Source organism: Miniopterus schreibersii (assembly GCF_964146895.1).
Source record: "Miniopterus schreibersii genome assembly, chromosome: 16".
Lineage (NCBI taxonomy): Eukaryota > Metazoa > Chordata > Mammalia > Chiroptera > Miniopteridae > Miniopterus > Miniopterus schreibersii.
In genome coordinates, this window is record NC_138116.1 from 32,409,643 (window position 1) to 32,435,544 (window position 25,902).

Below are 25,902 nucleotides of genomic sequence, written 5' to 3' on the forward strand. Positions count from 1 at the left end.
CCAATGGTGTGCCCAGAGCACTGCTCTAAAATCACTAGTGTTAGCAAGTCGTCCGGGCCATGGGGCGCTCGCTGTAGTCTTTGGAAGCTTTGGCTCTAGATCACCAAGCCCAGTCTCCTTACTGTCAGTGCCCTGCTCTCCTATTTGCCTCTTTCTGTTTCTGTGTGAACTTCCAGGTAATATCACTCATTAAATAGTTTTTTGTAAATTTATTTAAAGAAAAACTATTTAAAAGTAAAGGATATTTTGTTTTGTTGACAGTGGTGGCTTGATAATCCTTAAGCAACTGACGTTAAAAGTGTTGGATTGAAGGACAAGGCACTTAAAATGGTTCCTCTTCCTGTCCAGCTGTATATAAGTCCAATGTGTTAATCTAGATGATGCAAAGAAGAATCTCCTGGTAGAGAAGCGACATGTACAAAAGTGGTGGAAAAGGTTTTTGGTTTTTTTTCCAGTGGGGTGGGGGGAGGGCAAGCTGGATTTACAAGTCACGACTGGACTGAACTGGCCTTTTATCTTCCCACTATATCATGTAAGTAGCTGCTTTCTTGTCCTGCCTGTCCTTCAGGCATCCCTAAAGCTCACTCTGGAGATGACAGAAAATCTTCGGGTTAGAAGTTGATTCTAACACTGACATGAAGGCAAGCATTGATTTCATATGAACATTGCCGAGGTGGTGATTGGAGAAAGAAAACAGCTCCCCAGATTGTAAGAGTTAACTGAAGATGTTGACACAATTTTAAAAAATCAGTAAAGGAATGTATATAATATTGCTCTTGTGTTTTACAGTAAGATTTGTTGCTCTCAGACTGTGTAAAACAAAATTTATTCATGTTTTCTGCATATTAAAAAATCTTATTGTACCAATTGGTAAACTATTAAATGCCTAAAAACTAGATGTGATTTTTTTTTTTTTGGAGGGGGGGTCTACTTGTGCACAGCTTTAAAACCTTTTGAGTCCTAATAGGAAGTGAGACTGTGTTAAGCATCAGTCACAGAGTAAGATACAAATTGGTGGCAGGATAGCAGGGCCTTGATGGAAGGCTTTTTTCCCTTTAGGGCAGTGTCAACACTGTCTTTGCTGTCTGCTTCCTTCTCCCTATTTGGGGGAAGGTAGAAGGAGCAGCGGCAGTAAGCGCTCTTGTGGTCAGATCCACCATCTGAGGACTGTTTTCCAGAGCCCACTCCCCTCCTTTCTGAGCATCCACCCTCCCCTCCTGCAGCCCTTTTCTTTTTTTAAATCCTCACACATTTTTTCCATTGCTTTTCAGAGAGAGGAAGGGGGGTGGAAACACTGATGTGAGAGACATCGATTGGCTGCCTCCCACACATGCTCTGAGCAGGGCCAGGGATCTAGCCTGCAACCCAGGTACGTGCCCTTGGTTGGAATCAAACCTGGGACCCTTCAGTCCAGGGGCCGACACCAACCACTGAGCCAAACTGGCCAGGGCCAGTAGCCCTTTCTGGCTGTGTCTGCAGCTGGGGCCAGAGAGCTGAAGCCAGGAATGACCTATTATAGCCCCTCTTAAAAAGACTTGGTCCTTTTGTGATCAGGGCCCAGAGATAAGGGTTTTAAGTTTTGGTTGAAATGTGCCAAAGGAGTGTTCACCCCTGCCCCAGAAACCTACGGCTTTCTCTATGCTGTAAAGTGTTTTATTTATTGATTTTAGAGAAACATTGATTTTTGTTCCACTTTTTTCCTTTTAATTGAATTTATAGGGGTGACACTGGTTAACAAAATTATACAGGTTTCAGGTGCACAGTGCTACATCTGTACACTGTATTGTGTGTTCACCACTCCCAGTCATTGATTCTTGTATGTGCCCTGATTGGGGATTGAACCCACAACCTTGAGGTATTGGGACGATGCTCTGACTAACTGAGCTACCTGGCCAGGTCAGTGTTTTGAACATGTTGGATATCCTGACTTGCACTCCAGGCTACTGCTAGTGTCCAAAGTGTCTTTAGGGCACACACGAAGTCTCTAGCCATTTTCATGTATAAAGGCCTTGTTGAATGATGTGGTGGCTCTTAAGCCCAGTTGTTTTCCTGCCTCCTACTGGGAGTAACCTCTTCCCCAAAGCTTGGCCAAGAGCACCAAAGAAATTTGGGGTTGGTTTCCTGTGTTTTGCAGCTTTTCCATTTCCTGGCAGGACTTCTCTTCCCCTAGGCTAAGATCCAGATGATGGACCTGACCACTTTTCCCAGGGGTGGAGTTCTAGCCTTATGATCACTACCCTTTAGCTGTTGAAAACCTGTTGAGTGATGACTCACTGGTATGTCACACACATCAAACTTGCTTACATGGTTCATGGTTATGTCTGTCCCTAATGAAAGATGAGGGAAGGAAAGTTGAAGACTTGGAGAAATGGTGTTCCGTCCATGTACGTACACCATGTGACAGCTCTCTCCTTGTAGTCTTTGGTGAAATGACTTTCATACACAATTCTCAACTGCTGACATGCCAGAATCTCCTAGCAGAGGGATTCTCAAACATTCCCCAGGCCAGCAGCATCCGTATCACCCCGGGACTTGTTAGAAATGTCAGCTCTTTGGCTCCATCTCAGACCTACTGCATCCAGAACGGTGAGACCAAGCAGATGTATTTTCACAAGCCATCCAGGCAACTCACGCAGGCTCAAGTTTGAGAACCACTGGTCTAAATGATTCAGCTAACTTCCCATTGAAGGAGAGATTTGGACAAGTCACTGGTCCCCGGGCCCCACAGCTAGAGTTGGAACTGATCGCTCCTCTTTTCCAGCGTCACTGACGTGGAGTTTGTTCCTTTGTGGATATTCAGTATGGTCATCATTCCCACTTAGTCACCAGCCCTCTTTAAGTGGAGGTGGAAGAACTATGGGAGGGAAATCACCTGGCATTTGAATGCCTGGTAGGTGCCAGCACTTACCTTATTCTCACATACACTCCTGCTGGCAGATACTAGCGCATTTGTAGGGACTAGAGACCGGTTGTGAAGTCACACCAAGAGTGAGCTCATTAGAGAGCTGGGACAAACCCAAATACACTGGCTCTTTCCCTCATCTGGCTCTGCCTTTATAAAGCAGCATTAGCGATTTTAAGTATTAAGAAGGACCTTCTCACATCTTATAAGCAATTTTTAAACTCGGTGATGCAGGCAAGGCCCTCATCCCATCCCTGAGCCCCTCCCTGCTAACTCCAGTGTGGGATGGCTGTAAAAAATGGGGTAGAGGCCGGGAGCGCATAAGCAAGAATTAGTTGTCTGCACTTGCAATTCAGGAAGGCTCCTCAATCATTCTACGTGAAATGACTTTATTCTCAGGGTACCTGTCTTGAACGGTCTGCGTATCTGTGTGTGTGCGTTTAATCAACAGGTTGGCCTCCTTCATGGGGGTGGTTCACTTTCCATGGAGGGCCACCTGCCCTCGCTCTGCGGGTGTCCAGATGGTGCGTGCCGTATTTGACGTGGTGGTTTAGGCTGTTCGGGATGAGGGGTACTCGAGCCACATTCAGACGCCCTAGTCTCAGCTTCAGGATACATAGGAATTCCTCAATGAAGTCTGTTTTCTCAGTACTCATACTTAACCACAGTTGGAGGGCAGGTGCAGACAGATGACACCTTAAAAGTTTAATTTGGTTATAATATTTTAAAAATATTTTTAAGTTAACAATAGTAGTATGTTAAAAAAAATTTTTTAAAATGGAAGAAAAGTTAGAGTGGAAATTGCAAGACCAAAGTGGGGGACATGAAGAGACGTGGTGGGTGTAGCTCACACAACTCAGTGAGACTGAATTTCAATCTTGAATAGCTGCCCATCCACGTGGACCATTCCCCAACACGTGCCAGCTCTCACGTTAACCCTTCCTGTGGATACTACCACTCCCCCTTTTTAAAAAACTGAAATCTGCCAACTAAGGGAAGGCGAAAATGTTAATTTCACACCTAGAGCCTCATGTCCTTGATAAAACAACAGCCCCTTGTCGTTTGGGTTGTCAAAAGCTATCTAACACCATTAATACGCTTAAGGGATCAACCATGAAAAATGGGCCTTCTCAGGTGACTAGTAGGTAGAGTAGTAATTAAATCTGATCCATTCTCAGCTTTACGAGATGATGTCCCCATTTCTGGAAGCGCTGCGAAGCATGTGACCAGTGTTCACAGTACGGAGGCCATAGGAAGGCATGTTCAGAACACAACCATGAGACTAAAGAAAACAGGGTTGGAGGGAGGGATGGGGAGCATATGTGAAGGCACACAGGGCAATCCTTAGGCGGCACGCGAGAGAAAACCTCGAGACCAGGGACGTCCAGTTGGCTCAGGTAAACTAAGACGTTAGGATTGGAATTTTCTTTTTAGAAAATGTCAAAGACACAATGAACCCTCCAAGTATTCAAAAAGGCATTCAAGTGTGCATGAGTCTAAGGGCTTGCCTGCTAAGGAGGGGGGCGGCCAAGCAGCAGCCACTAGCTGTACCGAGACTTACCCTCTTCTCAGAGACAGGTCCTCTCTAGCCCCCATTCCCCATCTTCCACTTCACAGGCCCTGCCCCTCAAGCCAGCCAAGGTGGGCTCTTCTCCATCTCACTAGATCTCCAAGAGTCTTGCTAGCCCTAAAACCTACCTTAGTGTGGCACTTTAGACAGCCCTCCTTTCTCCTAGCATTCCTGGCCTGGGGGGGAAGGGGGTTCAACCCAATCCTTCCTACTCAAGCAAAGGGACAAAGCCAGATGCCTGGAGTTCAGTGCTCAGCGAGTGACCTATCAGGGCCAGCCCAGGGCCTGAGCCACCTTGCAGCACCCTTCAGTCCAACTGGCCTTCGCTCCAGCCTGCGTCACAAAAACTCCATAGAGGAGAAATTCTCAGCCTTTCTCCTGTGACCAACAGGTGACATTTATCTATGTACCACTCCCATGGGTCTAGTGACTGGCAGCCAAGTAAACCCTAGCCAGGTGCCTGTGACTCCACCCCCTTTTTCTCACTTAAATGACATTATAACGATAACCTTGAATTTGACCCAATTTATACACATTCGAGTGCTTTAAACTCTTGTACTAATAACATTTCTGACAACAGCCCTCACAATCAAGACTTGAAACAGAACACACAGGAGGGGCTGGGGCAGTAGGTTTCAAAAACTCACTTTATTCCAATGTGAAATGAAGACGTGATGGTTTAAAAACAAGAAAAAGTTCTCGATCAGCTGTGGGGATGCTTCGATTGCTAGCTCACGCCCACTCCCTTTGAAACAAGGTGTTTGGACAGACCATACCCATAAGCAGCTCCCCCCAGGCAGAGGACCCACCCCTGGAACAGCTCCCTCAAGCTCACAAGGGTGGTGATCTCCCCCGATAGTCAGGGCTCCAACAGCAGGCACAGAAGCAGCACAGGCAGCTGGGAGAGGGAGCAGCCGGGGCCTGTGGGGGCCACCACCTTCCATGCCGCCCCCATCTGCCACACCCAGAGGTACTCTCTGTTGAAGGTGCTTGTGTGGCGAGGACCAGGTAGGGAGCTGGGCTCCACAAACAAATGACAATCACACCTGTACCTGGTAATTTACCCCCAGAGTCCATGATTCAACTCTGATTCCCCTAGGCCCGTGCCCTACCCACTCCCACTGTGCGTTAGGCAGCTCAGGTTAAAATGGTGAGGATACATTCAGACTGCAGCCCCCAGGGCATCCCCAGCTGAGAAGCAGGGAGCAGGGAGGCAGACAGGTGGGGGCTGGACATGGGTACCCGGGGGAACCACCGCTGCCCACCCTGCCCTTCCCCACCACCCCAAGCACAGCCAGGCCAGTCCCAACCATGATTAATAAAGCCACTGCAGCTCTCGTCTTGCCACAGAGCTAAAGTGCACCCCAGCTCTCCAGCCCTGCCACAGAGCTGACTCCCCATCCCAGGACACAGGAAAGCTCCCCCTCTGTCGGCTTCAAACCTGCGCTTGTAGCCAGGTTGGGCCCAGGGGTACTGGCAGCAGAAGCAGCAGCCGTAATGTCAAACATACAAATGACCTGAGAAATCGCATCTGCACGTCACCCACTCCGAACTGACGGGCTATGTACACGTTAGGAAGACAGATCAAGACGCTCGCGGGCATGGACACACTCGCACACACCTGCTCGAGGATGGGGTGCCTGAGGGGCGCCTGTCCCCCAGCTGGGAACTGATGCCCACACGCTCCATTCACGTGTCTTCAATTAGGCCTCTGCATCGGTATTTTCATTGAACCAGTGCAAAAACATCTCTCCGGGGGCAGACAGGCCAGGCCAGGGTCCCAGGAGGATACTGGGGGTAGGGTTGGGGTTGGAAATGTGGAAGAATAGGGACTTGCTTCCTCTCCCGATCTGCAGGGCGTGCCCCCCTTCTCCTGGAGCCTGGATCATTGGGTAACGGGGCAGCTAACTGTCCATCTGTCTCTCCCTTTCTACCCCTGCAAGCTTGGGGAAGGAGGGTCCTTGTCAGCCTGGGGCTGGGAGGCCGCATCCTCCGGGGCCCCCGCTGGCTCAGGCTCGGTGGCCATGGGCTCTTCAGCCTTAGCCCTGTTTTTGCTGGCCTCCTGGAGCTGGTGCCGCCGCGCCACCTCAGCTTTCAGATTCTCCAGGTCTTTTTGGCTGAGTAGAAGGATGGGGTGAGGGTGGGTGTCAGAGCAGGCCTGGGCCTTCCATCACCTCGCTGGCTTTGCTTAAACTTAAACATGGGGTAAGACCAGGCTCTGCTTCGTTCAAGGAGAGACATGCGTGGAGCAAGTGCTTCCCTTCCCTCCCTAGAGCAGGAAGGCCCCGAAGCGCTGAAAGAGCAGGAACTCCACGCACTCATCGGAGCCCTCGGGTAAGGCCCAGCTCCCACTCACCTTCCCACCCAGCTCACACCTGCAGCATCCTGTGATGGCTCACAAAGGAGGTAACGCACAGAAAATAAGAGTCGGGAGAGTGTGCGACACACAGAAGGTCCACTATAAACTCCCTAACCACTGGGTGAGCAAGCCCGTGTCCCCACTGTGGGAGGGAGGGAGGGAGGACCGCGGGGTTCGCGCAGCCAGCACTACTGGAGACGCTGGTTATGAGGCACATGCCTGCGCGGGGACAGCAGGAAGCCCGAGAGAGAATGGAGCTGCTCTTTACAGATTTGGAAAGATACGTAAATGAAGAAAAAATACCCATGTGCATGGTGTGCTACAATTTTGTGTAAAAAATGAGGGGAAAGATTACAACTATTTGTTTGCTCTATTATGCAGAGCGTTTCCAGGAGGACTCAGAAGGAACTTCTCAGCCCTGGCCGGGTTTCCCAATGTTGAGCCACGTCAGGGTTTTAAAAACTACAGGCCAGCTTCCAACTGGGAGCGGGGGACAGGCGGAGGAGGGGCCTCACCTGAGCGGAATGAAGAGGATGCCGTTGATGACATTGAGCTGTTCCAAGACACTGGCCATGCTGGGGGCTGTGAACTGAGGGGTGCCAGGGAAGATGAGCCACTGTGTGGGCGCCGGGAGGCTGGGGCGGGGGACCCCCACCTCTGTCCCAGACTCACCTTGAGGGGCGGGATGTTGGCGCTGGAGCCATTGCGGTAGATCTCGTTCATGGTGCGCTGCAGGGCCACGGCCTGCTGGGTCAGGCACTTGAGGTACTCGGAGCTCTCCTTGGTCTTCTCATGGTCCTCGCCCAGCTGCAGGGGCGAGAGCGGCCGGCAGGACGGGGTCAGGGCTGCCCGAGCGCCCGGCCCGGCTGCGCCCCCGCCCCGGCAGCGGCAGCGGCCCACCTGGCTCTTGTAGATGGTGTAGCCTTCCTTCTCGTGCTGCAGGGCTGACCGGAACTCGGCTTTGCTCTCATAGACGCGGGCGACGAGGTGGTGGCTACGGGAGGCGTGGTGCGGGAAGGGAGGACATGAGCGGGCCGGGGCAGTGGGGGCTGACGAGGGGCATGCAGACTAATCTACCCGAGGCGAACAGGCAAGCCCAGGCCTCGGAGAAGGAAGGGACAGTGAGGGAAATCTCAGGAGTCAGACCGAACACAGAGCGCTGGGTCCTGCGCCCACGCTCAATCCAAGTGCTTCCTGGGACCCTGTCGCTATGGTCCTGGGCCCCCCAGCCCCCTAACCCAAGGCAGCCTCACCTGAGGGCCACTTTGAGGGACTTGGGCCCGTGGTACTTGGTGCTGACAGCCAGCGCATTCTCCAGGAAGCGCAGCGAGAGGTCATACTCCATCACCCCATGCAGCACCAGCCCGATGTTGTTCTGGGGGCAGTCGGGAGGGCCCTGGTCAGCTCCCGCTCCCCTGGGACTGAGGCTCGTCCCGCCACCCCTCCTCAGCACTCACGTCCAACAGTGCCATCTCCGGGTGGTCTTCCCCAAACACAAGCAGTGTGAGGTAGCGGGCGCGGTACAGCAGGCTCAGGGCCGTGGACAGCTGGCTGCTGGCAAAGCAGTACAGGGCCAGGTGCATCTGCAGGGGCAGCCAGGTCAGGTCCCGGCGGCCACGGGCCCCACCCAGGCCCTGCAGCCCCCATCCCAATGGCCACTCACATATTCCTGGATGGTGTTGGGGTGCTCGATGCCCATCACTCGCTCGCTCATCAGCACAGCCTTCTGTTGGTTACTCAGGGCCTGGAGAAGTGGAGGATTGTCATCCTGGGTGGGTGCCTGACCCTAGGCCCTCAAGCCCCCATAGTAGCTTGGCTTTGGGCCCCTCTGGCTGCACATTTTTTAAAAACACTTTATTAAACTTATTGGGGTGACAATGGTTAATATGAACGTACAGGTTTCAGGTGTGGGTTTCTATGCTACAAGATCTGTATATTGCTCTGTGTGCCCACCACCCAGTGGCAGCACTTTCTGGTTTTTTGTGCAAACGCAGCGGAGAAGGGGGTCAACATTCAGCTGTTGTGCCATGGATGTCTATGCCCACTCGGAGACTTTCACCTTCTTAAAAAACTTGTCTTAAATCTCTTTTTCTCCAAACTGAAATCTATGTAAATACATATATACAAATCTAAAATAGTACTAAAAGTTAAGGATTAGTAATAATTAAAAAAAACACAAATGAGTCTGTGATAGCAGGGCAGTGGGGAGCCACAGCATGCCCGCCCGTGAAACAGCCTCTTAAAGCCCTGGGGCTGACCAGGCAAGTGACCACCACCAGGCCACATGCTGGTGAGACACCAGCAGGGACACTCCTAGCAGCCCCAGAGAGCGTTTCCAAAAGGTACTAGGTATGGTGAGTCTCAGAATTCATCCTTTCTATCGGCCCAGTGAAGGGGGACCTGGCCATCACTCCACTTTCATGGTAGCTCCCTACTGAGTGGTAGAGATGGGGGGAGGAAGCCCAGGCAGAGCAAGGGACTCCTGGGGTCCCCCTGGCTCTGCCGGCTCCACCCTGTCCCACCTCCGGTGAGCAGGGGCTCCACTTCCTGCTGCCGTGGGGGGTGAGAACACAGCCTCAGCTCCCTCACTTGCCAGCCCCCAAGGCCTCTGCTGACACAGCCCAGCGGGAGCTCAAGGCCCACCTCCGCATAGTCGCCCATAATGTAGTGGAGACGGGCAAGGAGGCGCAAGCAGGCGCAGATCTCCACATGCATGGCTCCATACACGTTGTTGAACAGGTTCAGGGCCTCGTTGATGAGCTCGCAGCCCTCCTTTAGGAAGCCTGCAGGGAACCCCCAAGGGTGGCAAGGTCAGGATCGGGCCAGGGAGTCCCCCCTCCCCCTAGCCACACCTGGCCACGCACCCTGCTGTACTTTGGCCTGTCCGCTCTGGAAGAAGTGGAAGGCGTCGGAGGCCTTGGGGTTGACGTGCTTGACCACGGGGAAGATGTTGAGCACATCCTCCTCGGTGAAGGCGGGTTTGTGGCGGCTGTCGAAGTTGTACTCCTTCAGCAGGATCTGGGGGACACAGCCAACACCCACATACCCACGGGCAACCTCAGCCCCGGGCTCAAAAGGCCGGCACCTCCCAACCCACCAGCACATGTAGAGAGAGCCCTCCACCCCGGCCACGTGATCTCTCGGGAGCCGGGCCAAGGGAGGGCCGAGCCCCGCGCCTACCTGGATGCCGGTTTTGAGGGAGATCTCCCGCAGCAGCGTTATCTTCTGCAGGCCATAGGTCTCCACAGCCTGGTCCGCAGTCTCACTGGGGGAGGAGTGGCCCATGGCCTGAGCAACCCAGCTCCCATCTCTGAGCCCGCCACCTTCCCCCTCCGGCCAGGACTAAGAGCTCCCATCCCCTTTCCCCAACAGCTCCGCCACAGCTCCCTCCTCTCTCCTCTCCTGTCTGCCCCTTGGGCTGTCAAGGGTCCCCACTGCCCGCCACGCCCCTGCCACTCACGCACCACTCGAGGCTGAAGTCAAAGTAGTTCTTGGCCTCCTGGCAGATGTTCTTCCAGAGCTCCTGGGGGGTCATGACGGCCCAGGCGGTGTTATCTGCCGCCCCCGGAGGCCGGTTTCTCCTCCTCCTGTTCCTCTTCTTGGAGACCAGCTCATCGGCAGGCAGGTGGGCCACAGGGTTGGGGTAGGAGCTCAGGAAGCAGTTCAGGAAGTGACTAATGGCAGCCGAGAGGCCTGAGAGCTCGACTCCCTGCAAGGGAGGTTTCAACCGAAGTCACAAGGGCCCTTGGGCCCCAACTCAGAGCTCTTGCTGGAGACCCCACACTACCCAGGCTGGGGAGGGAGTGGTGGTACCTGTAAGTATGTCTTGAAAATGTGCTTGGCAGAGCGGGTGATGAGCTCTCCAATGCCAATTTTCTAAAAAGGTTCAGAAGGAAGTCTTGGTTGGTGCCAGGCCTCCAGCTAGGCCCCACCGGCTCACAGCCCACCCTGAGCACCACTCACGTAGATGTGGTCCAGCTGGTCTCGGGCCGGGCTCCGGAGCACCAGGTCCAGCACCTTGCCCAGGTAGCGCATGTTGATGCCACGCTGGCGCATCACCTCAGACAGTGTGGCCCCGTCCATGGGCAGCACCACGTGGTCTGTGCAGTCCTTCACCTGCAGGCTGCAGCAGGTCAGGCTCCCCCAGCCCAGGCCCTGTACTCCTCCCGCCCTGGGTCTTCCTAGGGGAGCTCACACTATCATGAAGCCCATCCGAAGGGGAAGCAGGGGACCGAGACCCCAGCTCCCAGTCAGAAAGAAGGAAGGAGACAAAGCAGCAGCAAAGACATGAGAATTTGTCACCAGCCTTTCACACAAGCCAAGGAAAACGGGTGAGGCCAGGCCCACCTGACAGGGATGCAAGGATGAAGTCCCATGGGCAGCACAAGCACCCCTCTAACCAGGAGGAAAGGAGCAGCAGTGACCCCTTGGGGGACACAGATTCACCCCACCCCTTGGAGGAGTAGGGCAGGGGGCCAGGGCAGCCGGCATAGCAGGCTCAGCTCAAAGGTCTGAGACGAGAGCACCATCTGGTCACAAAGCTGTTTCAGTAGGGAGTGAGCACCCTGACACCCACAGGGCCTACATATAAAGCTCCAGAGGATGAAGAGGACAGGAACCCCTCACCTTTTCTCCCAGAGGCCCCACTGCCCCTGTCTCAGCCATCGGCCACACAGGGGCTCAGAGGACCAGACCCCCAGCTGCCAGCCCACATGGAGGGCATGGCAGAGGAGAGCCTGTGCCTCAATGATGCCTCCCTGGTCGCTCTGGGTAAGTAGCCCCTCTGTATAACAGGGACAAGCACTCTGTCCCACCTGCCTCATCAGCAGGTCTAAGGGAGTCACTCCTGTGAAGGTCCCACAAGCCTTCGAAATCGGAGATGGATGAGGTACCAGAGCCTGTACCAGCCCCCTCCACACAACCCCCGCCCCTGTGGCCCTGCCCTCACCAAGCCAGGGATTTGACAGGAGAGCAGGAAGGCAGCAGCATCTTTCAGCAGCTGCTTCTGGTCCCTCACTTCCTCGTGGCAGGACTCGGGGAAGCGAACCCCTGCAGGAAGGAGATCAGAGGCTTGAGCCAGGTGAAGGGAGATGGGGGTAGCAAGACAGATGCTATGCCATCGCTCAGCTGGGGAATCAGGCCCACCAGCATTGAGGCCCCATGATGACCCCACGGTGTTCTGCCCACCCTCTTCCACCACCTGCCTGGTGAGAAGATGTCAGGGTTGAAGCGAACATCGAAGGCTGTGCTGCTGATCGAGCCGACTGCCTTGCATGCATTGCGGATCACCTCCCGGCTCCGTGGGTCTGCTGCAGAGACATGGCCCGCTGGGAGGCAGCGCACTCCACTATCAGTGGCCCAGCTGTCCTGCGCTTCCTCCCAGCTCCTCGCAGGGACATCTGCCTGCCTCTCTTGGGATTGGGTCTTGAGCAGTCCATGGCAAGCACCAGCTGCCAGGACAGGTCTGGGGCTCCCTCCAGCATCCACAGCAGCCCTACCTGTCCCATCGTCTGAGGCGATGGTCTCTGCCAGCTCCTTCACCTTGGCCAGGCCACTAGCACTGCTGCCCTCCTCCTCACTTCCCGCCTCAGGTCCCAGAGGGTCTTCAGACTTGGACTCCAAGGAGGGTGGGCTGCCATTTTCCAGTGAGGTGGAGTTCTCCATCTTGCTGGCTTTCTGTTGCATCAGCTGCAGGGCAGCCAACTTCATGAAGAGGAGGTACCTAGAGTGCAACAGACAGAGCAGAGACGGGAATGGGAAAGGGGCTGGTGGCAGCTTCACTGTCCTTCAAGCTGGCTAGGGGACCAGGGCCAGGCCCCAGGTTCCTGGCTTGCAGAGATTAACAAACATTGGGGCTGGACCCCTGATGGCGTGGGGACACATCCTGCTGTCTGTGAAAGTATCAATGCAAACATGCACATGCCAGCCCAGCAACTCTACCAGGTGGCAGCAGATCACAGCAAAACCCAAGATCTTCCCAGACAGGAAGAGGACAGCTGAGGTGGGGTATGGGTGGGGGAGTGGCTCACCAAGCAGGCCAGGGCTCTCAAGAATGACAGGAACCCAGTGGCATGGTGAGAGGGAGAATTATTCGTGGTATGGGACATATGATGTGGCTGACTCTTAAACATTAAATGCCAGCAGCCTCGACACCCCCTGCCCCTTTTCTTGGCCCCTGGCACTGGGACTTAAAAACACCCTAGTAGATTTCCACATGCTCCTTAAGGGAACAGTGCCGCTTCGGTTGAGGGCCACTGGACTAGCTGCTCACTGGTTTCTGAGCCTGATGTCAGAGTGGGTAGGGCTAGAGCTGAGTCTGTAATGACTGTGGCCAAGGCCAGCTCTTCACTTTCCAAAGCCACTCCCATCAAGATCAGGCCCAGAAGCACCTACTGCTGGGTGAGCCTGGCCCAGCACCTCACAGGCCTTGTGCCTCACCTATGCTCCACGAAGGCATCCACCAGCTCCTGGCGCAGGCAGCACAACTTGTGTCGGTGGGTGCGGGGGAAGCCAGCGCGGGTGCACTCCTCAGGCAGCTGCTCGCCAGGCACAGGGAGGAAATTGAGGTCAGGGGGGAAGGTGCGCAGCAGGTCGAGGATGTAGTGGCGCCCATCATTACCGATGATGCCCTTGCACTCCACAGAGGAGCAGAGCTCCACCTCCTCATCGCGGTCATTGAGCACCCGGTGCCTCAGAATCTTGAGGGGCCGGCTCGTGCGTTCCAGCAGCTCTAGGTACCGTGGGTGTGACACCACTGTCTTGCCAAAGTCAATGGAGCCATAGATGACACTCTGCTCCTGGTCCCGCTCCAGGATGCCGGGGATGATGGACTGGGCTGTGACACGGTAGCCACGGTAATCCACCACCACTGTTCCCAGTGTGTACAGCCCCTCCACGTCCACTGCGTTGTATGTGCGCACACCGTTCAGGTCATTGGCAGGTGCCACGTAGGCCGCCACGTCCCCACCAAAGTCCTTGTAGTGGTCGCGGACATCAAAGCCCAGGCTGAAGAAGATGTTGTTCCAGATGAACATCTGCATCTTGGTCTCCTCACTGGGGTTGATGGCCATCACATTGCCATCGATGACCGCCATGGCGCCCCGTGTGGCCGCTGCTGTGAAGTCACTGTGCACCTGTCGGGAGGGGCTGAGGTTGGGAGGGTCCTACCTAGCCAAGCTCACCCACGTGGTGGAGGCAAGCAGGCTACATTGGGGGCTGAGGGCTCTAACTTCGGTTTCCTTACATTTGGAAAAGGGCAAGAAACCCCTTTTTTGAAAAAACTTATCACTTATACTCAGGGCAACAAAGCTTAGCGATCAACAAGAAGTGGAAGGACTGGTACGGGTGTGGGATCCACCAATTAGGTGCCAGGTGTACTTGGACAGGTCACCTCTTAGACCCGTTTTCTTGTCTATAAAGCAGCGACAATAAAAGTATAAACCTTCACAAGGTGTCCGAGAGATTACAGGAGATAATGCCTACAAACACCTGGCCGAGCCCCTGATGAAGTTAGTACCCGAAACATTTAGATCATTTTTACCATTACCATCTTTAGGCGGTAAGATTATGGGAGATTTTAAATTTGTTTTTTGAAAGCACTATTTTTTCCTCAGATCTTTTATCTCAGTAAAAGTACTAATAACAGTAGGGCATTTGTGCCCAGGTGAGGACCCAATGGCGATTAGTGGAGAGCAGAAAGCTGGACTGGACCTGGTCACTCAGCCCACGTTGGAGGCAACTCCTGCCCATGAACTCCAAGTCTCAGAGAGGCCAGAAAGAGGAGTTGGGGGTGGTCTGCCCGTCCCAGGTCCCCTCCTGTCCACAAAAAACCAGCCAATGGTGGCAGGTGGGTCTGAGGCTGCCAGTCAGACATGAGGGGCGCGGGTACCTTGAATATGGCTCTTTCTCGAAGTAGCCGCTCAGGCAGGTTCTTGCGGGGCAGTTCCCGCGTGGTCTGCAGCTCCTCGTTCCAGTCCCGGGTCTGCAGAGGGACCAGGGAGGGATTCACTGGCTCAGTCCGTGCCCCGCCACCTGCTCTGGGGAGTCCCTTCCTCCTCCTCTCCATGGACAGTCCCACAGGCTCCCAAGTGAACAAGATGGACAAGCTTCCAGGGAGGCACAGAGAACCCAGCCCAGCACCCACCAAGGGAGGGGGAGGGAGGTGCCCAGGGAGGACAGGGCCAGGCCACCTGTCCAGGAATGTGCTCCTCGTAGCCCAGCCTTGACGTGTAGGCATCCTCCGCACGCACGCAGTCCATGGCATGCTCTGCCTGGGGTGCCGTCCAGCTGTACACCTGGAACGGGGTGGCAATCCTCTCGAACGGGTGGCGCTGGACCCTATGGCAGGCAGAGGAGGGGAGATGGGGCAGCCCACCAAGCTCAGAGCCCTTCCCTGGGCCACTTCTTCTCTGAGCACCCCCACCAACTCTGGTGTCTCCCCGCTCTTAGACCTGCTCCTGAAGGAGTCTGGCAGAAGCAAATGGGCACCTCTCCTAGAACTGCTGTCTCAGGGCCTGGCTGACTGCGCCCTAAGGGAGGCTGTGGGGTGCTGGGGGCAAAGCTTCCTAGGGCAGAAATGTTCCAGTTCAGGCTGGCTGAGTAACCTTACCCCCTGGTGGGACATCAGACAAGGGGCAGGGATGAGGCAAAGGCACTACCTTTTCTTCTGCAGCACAGCAAAGTTTTTTTTGAAGGTCGGGCTGATCTGGTTGAGCAGCTCCACCAGGGAATGGCTGAGGAAACGGGGGCTGGCGGGTTTGGGGTTGAAGTGATACGCTGTGGACCTGCAGAGAGGGTGGTCACTGTGCAGGGCACTCCAAGTGGTTGCCCATGGACCCAGAACAGGCTCACACAAGGACTCACTGGTTCAGGTAAAAGCCTCGAGTGGACGCCGTGATGCTGACTTGGCGGTCCTCGGCTGTGATCACAAACAGGTACATGAGGTCCCCATGCATCTTGCGGTTCCCAGGGGGTGGGTTCCAGCCACTCATGGTGAGCACTTTTAGGCACTGCAGGGGCTGCAGGAATGGCCGAGCATGAGCCAGGCCTCCTGGTGTGGCAGTTTCCCACCCTGCCAGATACCAGTTCCCAGCTCTACTCCAGGAATCCCACCTTCCAGTCACGGTTCTGGGGCTGCAGGGGACACAACGGCCGCTCCCGGCTCCCTGGCAGGATGTACTCAGGTGGCGTGCAGTCAATGGGGTCCATCTCCAAGCCCTTCTTCCGCTTCCCGCTGTCTGAGGGACCCGAGGCTGGTGGTCAGCACAGGGCCACCCAGGGACCAACCATTTCCCCACCGAAACTGGCCCCAGTCTACGCGCCTCTGGCCCTGCCCTCTCCAGGTGAGATGGCCTGGTCCTTAGCCCCTTCGCCAGCCCCTGGCTAACTTGCTCCTGGCCCCTCTGCCTCCTTCACCTCCCAGGTCGCCATCAGTAAAGACACTCAGGAAGGACAAGGAGTTGCAGTCAACCCCGTTGAAGGCATCTGACGGGTCCAGGCTCTTGAGCAGGTCGCGGACGTGGCGCACGTGGATTCGGGCCTCGCGCACCGTGTATGGCTCTGTTGGGAGGGAAGTGGCAGGGCGTGACCAGGGCTCTGCTCCCCGCAATAACCTGCCCAGCAAAGAGAAGGCCGGTATGGAACTACCATGGGTGGCCCTAATTTTTCAATTTTAGGCTTCCATTTACAAATTCCATTATAAACATATAGGCTGGAGTTCTGGTTTCAACACCTACCTGCCAGATGGTTGGCAGGGATCCTTGTTTGCAAAGAACCTTCTGCCAAAAGGCACAAGAAATGCCTCTGCAAGTGCACATGAGCCTTGGGGAGCCCACAGAGCCCCCTGCTCTGCTCATAAGCATCACAGGTGAGCAGGCCCGCAGGCCTGCTGGGCCCTGGCAGCCCTCACCCAGGGGCGCCCTGAGGACCAACAGGACCCATATCACAACACTGTCCCCAGTATGTGTTTCATGAAATGTTAATGGGGGCTCTTTCTTTGTGGGGAGGAGAGGTTCCATGATCAAGCAAGTTTGGGCACAGTTGGGTTACATTTTTTCCACATTTCCTCTTAATAAGCTGACACACCTGGAAGCTCTGAGCCACCTCTCCCCAGGAGACCCAAGTTCATAGGACCTTTTGTTTTACAACCAAACCAGTCTTACCCCAGCTGACTGTTCCACACGGAGCCTTCTACACAAGAGCTGTGAAACTTTAGTTCCCTTGTGATTTAACTTTTATCTCCACAGAATCTGACTGAGCCAATTTCAAGCCCTTGCTTGGTATTGTCTGTTTGTTTTTAATCATGATTCTGATATTTAACCCATGAAGTTGAAGGTGTGCAGGTGACAGCCTGAGAAGCAGACCTCTGCTCCAACCTGCCTCCACATGTGTGATACCACTCTGAGCCTCCATTGCTCATCGGTGACCAGCCCGGGTGGGTGGAGTGCCACCTGGCCCTGTCTCTATGTGCCCTCCCTTAGTAGGCTGCCCATCTTCCAGACAAACCTTCCACCACGCGTAGCACTGAGCCTTCCTGCAACCCCTCAACGCTGCGCAGCTCTGAAAAGTGGTCCAGCATGTTGCCATCCAGGTGCAGCGAGAAGCAGGTGCGATGACAAGTGTCTTCACGGTCCATGAGCACCTGGTGGATCTCTTGTACCATCTCCTGGGGGGACACCTGCCAGAAAGAAGCCCCAGCTACCCTGGTGAGGACATACCACTTTCCCCAGCCCAAAGTATCTGGATCCCTAGAATCAATGCCCCAAATATTTAGTTTCCCACTTTTTGGCTTTTGAACTCCAGACCCTATTCATACATACATGCCCATCCAACCTGTGTGTGTGCGTGCAAGGCATATACACGTGCGCAGGACAGAGTCTGACCCTACTACCCTCAAGCCTAAACTAGTCCTGCAGACTAAGGGCAAGCCCTGAGCAGAGTAGGAGGAGATATTACAGCGGGAGAAAGAAAACATCAATCTTGCCTTCTCCGTTGCCCAATGCCAAGGTCCCTAGGGCAAATGGCTTCCTCCTTTAAGAAGGGGTGCTCTTGGCCCAAGCCTCTGGGTACAGAAGACATAAGAGGGCATTGCCTGGTTCCCCAATGAGTTACCAGTCTGCAGGACCTGGGGCTGGCATTGCTCTCGCAGACCACCCAATACTTCTCTCCTCTCAGGCAAATGGCAAAAACACAACCAGACAGAAGTGACTTCTCTGGGAGCACAGAACAGAGGGCTGGGAGCTCTGGGACCCCAACACCACCCAGCCACTACCATACCTCTCCCAATAGGGCTGGCAGTTCCAGCTGGAAGCTGTCCCCTAGCAATGGGACAATTACCGGAGCCTGGACGCCCACATCCAATAGGCTAGCTGAGTGACCTTGGGCAAGGCACAGGTAGATTTCCTGCCTACAACATGGGGCCAGGACGAGCAAGGGCAAGGTATGGCTTTCTACCTTTGTCCCCCCCTAAAAGACTTGGACCTTGGTCCCTAGCTCCTTTCCCCCATCTCACCTGTAGGGAGAAGGGCTCAATCCCTGGAGCCAGGATCTTCACAGAGAAGCCTGTGTCCTGAATGACAATGACTTCCTGTCCAGTGGTCTCCTCTCCCGGCTCAGCCTCATCCAGCCCATTTTCCCGGGGCGGTTCGGTGGGCGCCTCTTCCTTTTCCAGGCTCTCTGGGCAGTCCCCATTCAGTAGCATGACTGATGGCAGCTCTGTGGGCAAAAGGAAGGAACTGAGTAGGGTCTCCTCTGGCCTCAACACGCCCAGCTTCTCAGCAGCATCCACCTCAACCACCAGGGTGGGCACCTATAGGGAGGTGCCTGCCTGTTCTCCCGAGACTCAGCCCTACCCTAGCCCCCACAGTTCCACCTCACCCTGGGCACACAAATTCCATCTGCAGGCCACTGCCAGACTCTCCCACATCCCCGGTCCTCCCTCCCAGTCGCTCCTCAGTCTACCAGTTTGGTTTTCATCTGAGCACACTAGCCAAAGCACTCTCCCCAGAGTCACCAACACCAACTCTGAGGGCCCAACCAAAGGGTCTCCTCTGGCCTCAACGCGCCCAGCTTCTCAGCAGCATCCCCTCCTGGCTCTTCCTCTTCCTTGATGAACACGGGTACTATTGTTTCCCCCTCTCCAGCTCCATTCGCTTCCAGCAGTCCAAGTCGTGGTTGTCCCCGGGGCCCAGCCTCTCCTCATTCGCATCTCACTCTCTCCCATGGCTTCAAAGCCCTTACACCTCACAGCTCACATGGCCAATCTAGGCCTTGCTCAAGCTTTTCAATTTGGCCATTTCTCAGGCATCATCAAAGACTCACCTTGTCAGCATGCAATTCATCTTCCTCCACAAACTGGCACCTGCTCAGTGACTAACCCTTACCCCAATCTAGTCACGCAACCTAATCTCCACCGGTCACGGGACAGGGACCCTGGCCATGGCTCTGGGACAGGCTATTTCCCTATTTCAAGAGCACTATTCGGAACCTTCTAGTACTCCCCACTGTTCACAAGATCCAAGCTTCTTAGGCCAACACTCTCAGGCACCAGCCTTATGTCCATCTCAGCTCCCGCCAGCTCTCCTTGTCAAGGTGTAGCTACACCAAAGTACTAAGAAGCCCAAGAACAGGTCACACATCTTCCCTCCCACCTGTGCTTTTATTTATTCTGCCCGATATCACATTCCATCGGGCAAACTCCTACTCATTCAATAAGATGTAAGTGAAATAAACCCTCTTCTCTAAAGAATTACTGCCTCCCATTGTCCCCAGAGACATGGTGACCACCTCCCAGAGCACTTGTTCTGCTGCACTCTGGGGGGCTGTTCATACCAGCGCTCTGTCTTCCTCCTTCTGTCTTGCCCAACACAAAAAAAGGGCACTGAATTAATGAATCAATTACTGTAAGTATGTAGTTAAGTCCAACATTTATGAAAAGCATCCAACTCACATGCTGTGGAGAGAGGGGGGAAGAGGTGACAAAACCTTCCATTTGAATCCAGGCACTATGGGGAACAGAGCCTTCTCCCTCCTGGGGAGCAGAGGACCTCCTCATAGAAGTCATCCAGCAAAACCCAGACCTGCCTGGGTGCTCACTTGGCCCACGGAGGCTTCCCACCCAGGGTCTGCCTGGCAGCCAAACTGGTCCCCTGCTTGCCTGGGAGCTCCAGACAGTTCAGCTCACCCAGCTCTGCTCTGGATTCAGCCCATCCCATCCAGACCCCACCTCCTCTTTCCTACCCATCTGTTAGGAGTGGGGCTGGGGTGCATTTCCCCAGAGCTGTACAAGCCCTACCGAGACTCACAGAAATGTGAAGCAGGGCCCTTGGGAAAGGAGATAAGCCCAGCACAGAAAGGCAGGCCAGAGGGATGTCAAGAGAAGCCACACCCTCTTCTCTGGGTCCCCTCAACTTGTGATAAAGAGGACTGCTAGGAGCTCAGACCACAGTCCCCTCCTTCCCCCAAATTAGGATGTATGAGGCCCAGAAAAGTTCAGAGCCTTGTCCAAGGTCAAGAAACAAGAGTGAACTCTGGATTCTTGCACCACCACGCCATCACACTGCCCTCCACCCTGGCCACCATGAACCTTCAATGACCATCATCACCCCAGTCCCCATTCCCAGCACACCTCTCCAAACCAGAAATGAAAGTCCTGAGAACCACAAGAACGCATAAGGACCTCTCCTTTCAGGGTGTGCACAGCCCAGCCAGACCCCAAGCCCCTAAAAAGTGAGCAGCCAGATCAAAGGGAGAACTTGGCCAACTCTGTGACAACGCAGACAGGGACGGGAGAAGGGCAGTGGTTGGTCAGCTTTCAAAAAGCAGAACGAGGGATGGCAGAAGCCATGAGGAGGCACTTCCCCCAACTGGGTCTCTGAGAAAAGCTTTGCAGGCTGGTGAGGCCCCAGGATGAGAAGAGATACAGGAAGGGGCCCCCACCCAATATGGAGCAGCAGCTTCAAGGTCTGAGACCCCACAAGTGGGAAATCAGGGACCCAACCCAGACAGGCAGCCTGTACTCCCTGAGCCTGGGCTGGGGAGGACAGGGAGGAGGGCAGGGAAGACAAGGCAAAAGTGGCTACAGCTCCCACTCCCCCTTCTGCAGCCCAGGGAGCCTGCCCAGAAGGCACCTGGCACCAGGTTCCCACCCCAGGGGGGTACCCAATCCCCTATCAGGTTTCAAAGGAATGTGGCTAGTTCCCAGGGACTTCCACTCCCCAGGACAGGGAGTCCTACCCTTCCTCCTTCCTCTAAGAGACCTTGAAGGTCTCCCTACCACTAGATTAGGGTCAAGTGATCTCCCCACAAAGAGCTGGCCACCTGGCTCATTGCCCCCACAGCCCACCTGGTACAGTCAGCAGCTGACCTCTCCGTGGCTCTGGAGTCTCTTGACCGCCATCGCAGCAAGGCAGCCAGTTCTCCGGCTCAGGCCCAGCACTGTCTGTGTCCCTCATTCCGGACTCTGCCACTACCCTTGCCCCCATGCAGCTGGTCGGCCCAGGGCTGGAGTTCTGGCTGGCTTCGGGTTTCAGCGGGGCCAGGCCTACTGGAGCGGCCCCGGGAAGGGCACACTCCCCCTGCCTCGAATCCTGCTCAAGGTCGGCCAGAAGGACAGCTGTGGGCCAGGAGGCCCTGGTGGCTCCAGGACCCCTTGTAAAGCTGCTACCAGAGCTCAGACCCACCTTCCTACAACCCTCAGGAAGGGGGTCACTGTTGACAAAGCTGTTAGGGGGGCAGGAGAACCCAGCGTTTGGGGTACCTGGGCCCCTCAGGATCGAGGGCCCTGGGGACTGGCTGGTAGAGGCAGGGCCCAGCAAGGGGGTCCTCTCCTCAGCCCCAATCCCAGTTGGGGCGGACAGGACTGCTTCGGCCAGCTGCCGGCAACAGCTGGTACAGACCCAGGCCCAGGCCATGAAGTGGCCACCCCTGTCTACCAGTCCCAGACACTGAGCACCCTGCTTGCCTCCTGAGTCAAGGGGCTGGCTTTGGCCTCTTCATGCTGCCCCCTGCAGGTGACCCTTCCTGAGAGTCACTGGTTCTGGTGGGAGGAGGGATGGGCCCCCAGTCTCCCAGAGAACTGCACCCGTGCCCCAGGCCTCCAGCTCCACCAAGAAGCTGGCAAGCTCTGCCTTCCCTTCCCAGCAGCCCCTGCTCTGCCAGGAGAAAACCAAGTCTCTCCCACGGGGAGGGAAATGGAGCTGGCAGCGAGAGGCCAAAGGCTGTTCGGCTATGAAGAAGGAACATGTGGAAAAAGAACATGCCCAGCCTCGTCACGGCGTCTTCCCAGGGCCTCTGACTTGTTGCCACGGCCCAGCCAGGGCTGCTCCGGCATCCATACTAACCAGGGTGGGGGCGGGGAGCCAGGCTCACTCCAGGCCCCCTCCTGTCCATTCCCACCCCAGGCAGTCCTGAGGGCCCAGCATGGGCCAGGCCCTCAGCCTCTCCATAGCCCCCACCAAGGGCTCAGCCTGCACACATCAGATGGTACTAAGGGCAAAGCCCTGGCAGAGCCCCTCTTATAGAGAAGGGAGTGGGGCAGACAATGACCCCTTAGTGGTGAGGACAACCACCTCTACTCTGGTTACCATAAAGCTAATGCTCACTCTAGGCCTAGCCCACAGCAGTTCTCTCAATCAGCTTGACCAGCCCATCTTACTTTATGAAACTGAGGTTCCAGATGACTAGTAAGCAAGCTGCCCAAGGTCATAGAGGCAACAGGCAGCCAAGCCAGGTTAAAAAAAACACAAAAAACCCAGGTCCATCAGATGCAAAAGCTCCTGCCTTTAAGTGCAACTCCCCAAGGCTGCAGCACCCAACAGGTACCCCCTTCCTCCTCTAGGCCTCAGGCCTCAGCCCAGGAGGCAAATCTATCTCCAGCCATAAGATCCCCTCCCAGGTCTCTACTCTCCTGGGCTGGCACTTCCTCTTCTCATCACAGAGAGCATCCCTGAGTATCTGGGCTTTAGGGAAAGGGAAAAAGGTGGTCCTCTGTAGACTGGAAGGGGTTGCCCAAATAGCACTGCATACATACACCCCCAGTCTTCACTGGCCACATCAGAATGAAGAGATAAAGCGTAGCACTGCCCTGGCCTGGGAGCACAGGGACCCCATGGGCAGCATAAAGGAGGGGTTAGAAAAGAAACTAGGCCATCTAGGGTGGCCTCTGTGTGCCTTCCCCAGCCTGGCATGGCCTCTCAGTAGACTGTGCCAGGGCCAGGCCCCGCCCTAGCCAAGGCCTTAGCAGGTGAGGCTCCAGCAGGAAGTAAGGCCCCAAAAGACACATCCACCTATCCCAGGAGCCCAGGGCTTCAAGGGAAAAAGGTGGGGGCAGGCAAGCAGCCTATGGAAGACCCCAAGGATGTGGAAACTTCTGTTTCCTCCTTCCTGTTCCCCCAGGCTAGAAGCAGATCTGCAGGGTCTGGGGATAGTCCAGTGCTTCTGAAGCTACTCTACTCTGACCTACCCAAGAGAAGAACTTTGGGATCCTGTCAGGGAGCTCCTTTAAGCCCCCAAGCTCCTCCTCAGTCTGCCAGCCCTTCCCGGCTCCAGGCCCCAACTCCAAGGAGCCCTCCCCTAAGCAGAAGGAACTAGACACACCACTGTGAACTTGAAAAACCTGCCTGTTCTCTCAATCCCTAAAAGCAGCTTTATTCCCAAGAAGGTAACTGACCTTTGCTCCCCCCCCAAAAGGCCTTGATCACCTCGTCAGGGGACTGGGGAGCCTTCCAGAGCTGGGTCCTGAGGTCAGGAGCCTGGGTAAGAGCCTGCTGGTGGTCTCCATTAATGCTCCCTCCTTTGAATAGAGCCAGGTGGGCTGTAATTCAAGTCCTACCTATCTATACTAGCTTCCCAGTGACATAAGGAGCCCATGTTCCACCCCCTAGTATGCTCCATTTCCCCAAAACAAACAGCTGTACCCTTCCTGACTGAGGTTGCTCCAGACAGAGCCTCTCAGCACAGGAGGGGCTTCACTCAGAGCCTCAGAGAAATCCTCCAATAGACTCTCTCTCCTTAGCCCTCACATTCACAGCACATGATCCCAATCAACATGCATGCCCCAGCTTCTTCTGGGACAGGCAGGGCAGCCTTGGCATGCTGGCCTTGAGCTGGAAATCCAGATGCTCTCAACAGCTAAATCGCTGTGTGACCTTGGGCAAGTCGCTTCATCATCTCTTCAGGATTCTTTGCTAGAGGGGAAATCAGCTAGCCCCTCCTATCTAGCCCCTCCTATCTAGCCCCTCTATTCAGAGCCACATCAGGGGAAAGCCTGAAAGGTTGGAGTCATCAGCAACTGTCCTTTAGTCCAAACCTTGGTCTTGTCTAGGCAATCAGCAAAACTGCCACAGTACCCATCCCCTACTACAAGGTAAACCAGCTGTGACAGATGACAGGGTCAGAGAGCTTACCTAACACTGTGCCCATCCTGACTCACCAGAATCTGGGAAGGAAAATGAAAATGACAAGTCCTGTTGAGCAGAGTTGTGGGGAAGAAGGAAACAAGGGTAGTTCTGCCATCCCACCACAACCTAGGGCAGAAAGGGTCCTAAGCCCAGCCCTGAGGCTCTAAGGAAGATTTGGAGATGACAACTCTAACCCTAACCGACAGGCTGGGAAGGAGATTCGGCCTCAAGGCAGGACGCTGAGACATAATGGAAGGGAACAGAGGCGGCCCAGGAGAAAGGGAGAATGGTGCAGCCACTCCCAAAGCCACCGCCACACAGTCCCCATGGGGGAGAGCTGGGAGCTCCACTGCACACTGATGACCTTTGCCTTAAAAACTGCAACTCTGGGCCGACCCACTTTTTCGCAATAAGGCGGGTTAATGATCAAGTTTTGGCACAAACACCTCTTCCTGCCAAGGAGTTTGGCTTTGGCCCCATACACAGGCAGACCCCCTGGTACGCCGACCAGGCCAGGCCCTCACCGGGCGGAGATCAGAGCTTGAAGACCTGGGGTTAAAGCCTTACCTCTGAGAATGAACCAGAGAACCCCCCTCACAGTACTCATTCTAACTAGCGCTCTTCCCAGACCAAGTGGAGCCCTACTCGCAGGACTACAGTATGCGCACAGGGAACGCTGGGGATCCTGAAGTGAAAGGGTGCTTTTAGGAGCAAGTGTCAGTGACCCCAGCCCAGAGTGCTCCCCAGTGCCGGGGCACAGAGGAGGTGCGGCCGCCGATTCTATGCATCGGCGGCGGCGGCGGCGCACCCCGAAACCGCGTGTGCGCGCACGTGTCCCCGCGATCTGGCGCGCCTGTGCCCGCCGCCGCTGCCCTCCTCGGGACCCCACGTGCGAAGCCCGGGCCGCAGCCGGGGGCGACAGTGAAGGTGACCTTCAGGGCGGGGGCGGCCCGGTGGAGGGCCCGGCGAGATGCAACCCAGCTCGGCAAGGAGGGAAAGCGGCGGTCCCCGCGGAATCGCGAACCAGCCCGCCCGCTCGGCCCAGTCCAGCCTCCTCCGCCCGGCTCCCCGCTGGCCCCAGCCCCGCTCACCGGCCGCGCCCGGCCGCCCCTTGCCACCAGCCTGCGAGCTGGGCTCGCGGGCGCTGTCGGCCGGGGCGGCCGCCGGCAACTCGTCCGTTTTGATGACCATGGCGGCGGGATCCGGCGTGCGGCTCAGCTGTCCGAGCAGCCCGCCGCGCCACTAACCCTAGTGCCCTGCTCGCCGCAGCCGCTGCGGGAAGGACAGAGTCACCGGCCCACGTGGTGCGCGTGTAACCTTTGACCCCACCGCCGCTCCCCTGCCCCGCCTCCGCGCCCGACCCGGCCCACGGCGGCCCGCGAGGGACAAAACACGCCGCGCCTGGTTGGCGGGCCACCAACGCGGTGGCTCTCCGAGTGCCTTAAAGGGAACGTACCCTGATTTAGAGGAGAGAGAGGCGCCTGGCCCCCTGGAGGGGCGGGGCTACGAGGAGAAGTCCTTGTGGTTCGCTGTCCGTTGGGCGGGCACCTTGACCTTGAGTGGAGACTTCTCTAAGACTGCGGTTGCCAACTGTCCCCTCCCCCAATGGTCCTCTGCTTCCAATTGCAAATCTGCCAAATGACCACGCGGGCTCTAATCTGCGATGTTAGCGTGA

The 25,902-nt window shown here is 55.7% G+C and overlaps 2 protein-coding genes across 3 annotated transcripts; both read right to left on the reverse strand.

Moving 5' to 3' along the window:
* Positions 1 to 5,101: 5,101 nt before the first annotated feature.
* CLUH (clustered mitochondria homolog) lies at positions 5,102 to 25,554 on the reverse strand. Of its 2 annotated transcripts, none has more exons than XM_081162264.1 (26): positions 25,319 to 25,554; positions 18,341 to 18,543; positions 17,335 to 17,506; positions 16,246 to 16,389; positions 15,943 to 16,067; positions 15,694 to 15,848; positions 15,489 to 15,614; positions 15,021 to 15,168; positions 14,720 to 14,812; positions 13,270 to 13,964; positions 12,330 to 12,553; positions 12,036 to 12,137; positions 11,780 to 11,880; positions 10,795 to 10,947; positions 10,645 to 10,707; positions 10,296 to 10,540; positions 10,012 to 10,096; positions 9,696 to 9,849; positions 9,475 to 9,614; positions 8,495 to 8,575; positions 8,289 to 8,414; positions 8,085 to 8,206; positions 7,732 to 7,825; positions 7,504 to 7,638; positions 7,347 to 7,420; positions 5,102 to 6,589 (listed from the first exon to the last, which is right to left on the reverse strand). In XM_081162264.1, exons 1-26 carry the CDS (start codon positions 25,416 to 25,418, stop codon positions 6,403 to 6,405), a joined length of 4,047 nt encoding a protein of 1,348 aa, XP_081018390.1. In that variant the 5' UTR covers positions 25,419 to 25,554; the 3' UTR covers positions 5,102 to 6,402. The 2 variants fall into 2 exon arrangements, with proteins under 2 accessions (XP_081018390.1, XP_081018389.1); XM_081162263.1 differs by having other exon boundaries at positions 12,036 to 12,140.
* On the reverse strand, positions 21,153 to 21,740 carry LOC308568748 (uncharacterized protein; the record flags this gene model as incomplete). Its single annotated transcript, XM_081161976.1, has 1 exon — positions 21,153 to 21,740. The coding sequence occupies one exon, from the start codon at positions 21,738 to 21,740 to the stop codon at positions 21,153 to 21,155; it is 588 nt and encodes a 195-aa protein (XP_081018102.1).
* Positions 25,555 to 25,902: the final 348 nt, after the last annotated feature.

Bases quoted from the DNA above. Each gene is read 5' to 3' on its own strand.
- CLUH (XM_081162263.1), bottom strand. From the start codon at position 25,418: ATGGTCATCAAAACGGACGAGTTGCCGGCGGCCGCCCCGGCCGACAGC. The intron at 16,068-16,245 runs GTGAAGGAGGCA...CGGGTCCCTCAG, and splicing joins TACTGATGGCGACCTGGGAG to ACAGCGGGAAGCGGAAGAAG. The intron at 7,421-7,503 runs GTGAGTCTGGGA...GGCACCCCTCAG, and splicing joins CCAACATCCCGCCCCTCAAG to TTCACAGCCCCCAGCATGGC.